This window comes from Austrofundulus limnaeus, unplaced genomic scaffold (genome assembly GCF_001266775.1).
Source record: "Austrofundulus limnaeus strain Quisiro unplaced genomic scaffold, Austrofundulus_limnaeus-1.0 Scaffold313, whole genome shotgun sequence".
In the NCBI taxonomy this organism is placed as follows: domain Eukaryota; kingdom Metazoa; phylum Chordata; class Actinopteri; order Cyprinodontiformes; family Rivulidae; genus Austrofundulus; species Austrofundulus limnaeus.
Genome location: NW_013952715.1, coordinates 321,356 through 323,631, shown reverse-complemented (window position 1 = coordinate 323,631; position 2,276 = coordinate 321,356). Strand labels below are relative to the sequence as shown.

Here is a 2,276-nt window from a genome sequence, read left to right as displayed (position 1 = left end):
ATTTAGTGGAGGTGTTGGTGCTTACGTTGTTGTACATTTCTCCAGAAGGATGGAAGTACACTTTATAAATTGTGAAAATCTTGTAAGTAGGAGAGCAACAGCTTGACAAACAATTTGAATAGTTTAAGTCTTGTCTAAAGTCTTGTAGAAGAGTCTGCTGATGAATTTCTCTTGTAAAGTCAGCAACTCACTGGGCTGTGTGTGCTGGAGGCTCGTTGGCAACTTAAAATGTCTTTTTGAAAACATCGCTCACCAACTAGTCCCTCCTGTCCCAGCAGGATGAGATAAAACATGTTATGATGGTAGGAGAACTCTGGGGTCCTCTAGTTTCCCGTCCTAAACTCGTCTTTAACTGGTGACAGATTAAAGCTCCTGATGTCAAATTCTGAACAACCCATCATGTAATCGCGGCCCGTCAATAATAAACCTTTCACCTCGTCCACAGTACGGCTGTCCTGGAACAAACTCTGCAGCGTTGACCCAGTCCTGTCCTGATCCAGGTGTTAGCCCACTGGGTTCAGGTTCTGATGGGCCGGCCTGTGAGACAGAAGGCAGCGGCAGCGTCTGGGTGGTTGGCAGCTCCTCTTTCTTTTCAGGTTTACTGTGTTCAAATCTGAAACACATCAAATCAGAAATAATTACTGTATTACTGGAACATAAAGTAAGTTACAGGAGGAAGTAGAAATCCTGTGGTCAGATTACAGAGAACAAACATCCTTTATGGTTTAGTAACTGTCGGAAACCTTTAAGCCTAACCTGTGGCTTACTTTATTATTTACTACATTAATTATTTATGAGTTCAGAGTGCCATGGAGGAGTGAAGTGAATCAGACAGACTGAAGGTTTATTTATCAACTTTCTCAGAAAAAAACAACTCTTAGGAACCAATCCTGTAACGCAGGGGTGCCCAACCAGTCGCCCTCCAGCTGATTCCCAGGTGCCCGCACAGCGCAACCTTGCTGTGGAGCCTCTAGCACCGGCTTTGAGCGTCGCATCCCGGAGTGGCTGGTCTTGTTTGAAAGCTCTGGTTTTGCCCTACAAGGTGAAAGTTGAATGAAGTCCCTGCAACGTTCCCCCGCGGAGCAATACCTCCAAAATACGCACCGTCTGACCTTCCGTCTGTGTGATTTCAGCCCCCCCTCCCGGGCTAGGAGCATCGGATCCTGGCGTGGATGGTCAGGTTTTAAAGCCCTAGCTCTCCCCTACAAGGAGAAAGTGGAAGGAAGTCCCTGCGACGTTCCCCCACTGAGATATATGCAAAAAACCTCCAACATTATGCACCGTCAGACCTCCGCCGGGGGTGATTTTAGCCCCCCTCCCCAGGCTAGGAGCATCGGATCCCGGACTGGCTGGTTGGGTTTTAAAGCTCTGYTTCTGCCCTACAAGCTGATACTTGAATGGAGTCTCTGTGATGCTGCCCCGTGGAGCTATAAGCAAATTGCGCACGACTTAGTGCATTTTACGCGCATTTTTTGGGAGGAAATTTCAACCTTTGTTTGCTTCTCCTGCAGATCTGGGAAAGTGAGATGACTTTGGAAAGCTTCAGTCCTCCTCTACAAACTGAAAGTGGTTGCAAGTTCCTGGGACATTTCCCCGCGCAGCTATTAACCAACGACCGGCCGAAAAAGGCGCTTTGGCGGGCGATATAGTACTCAATTTACTCCGGAGCCTCTAGCGCCGGCTCTGAGCGTCAGATCTGGGCGCAAGATGGCTCATTTTAATGTTCTGGATCTCCACTACAACCTGTGGTTGCTAGTTCCTGGGACCTTCCCACGTGGAGATATAAGCGATCAAATGTCGTCAGGCGAGCTCCGGCGGGTGAAACGGCTGACTTCCAGCACGGGGCTGCTTGTGCTGATGCAGGGGAATAAAAGGAAGAGATCAAGTGAGGTGGAACCGTGGTCCTACATCCAGCACCCGCTCTCCTGCCTGGATTCAGCCAGAAACCCCTGGCGGGCGATATTTCTGCAAAAATGCATAAAATTCAGAAACCCCCTGATGGATCACTTCCAGGCAATAAAAGGAACAGATCTGATCAGGTGAAACCGGTCCTGGAAGCTCAGCACCGGGTTTTATAACAGCCTGCGAGAGTTTTATATTGTGTGCTTTGACTTTGAACAAAAGGGCAGTACTCTTGTGGTAGCCATGTTGACCCTGATAGATTTTTGTTTTTGTTTTTCCTCCCCTGCATGGAGAGAAGAGAGGAGACTTCTTTGAATAAATGGAGACAAGATCCCATGCTCCAAAGTTTTTTGACTCTGCGGTTCTCACTGGGC

General features: G+C 48.1%; 1 protein-coding gene across 1 annotated transcript in view; it reads right to left on the bottom strand.

The window, feature by feature from the left end:
• Positions 1-2,276, bottom strand: part of mkrn1 (makorin, ring finger protein, 1) — a gene marked incomplete at its 5' end in the record, with an annotated part of 24,639 nt that overhangs the window by 6,387 nt on the left and 15,976 nt on the right. The window contains 1 exon segment of the mRNA XM_014021976.1: positions 435-613. Coding sequence (XP_013877430.1) covers positions 435-613 — 179 coding nt within the window.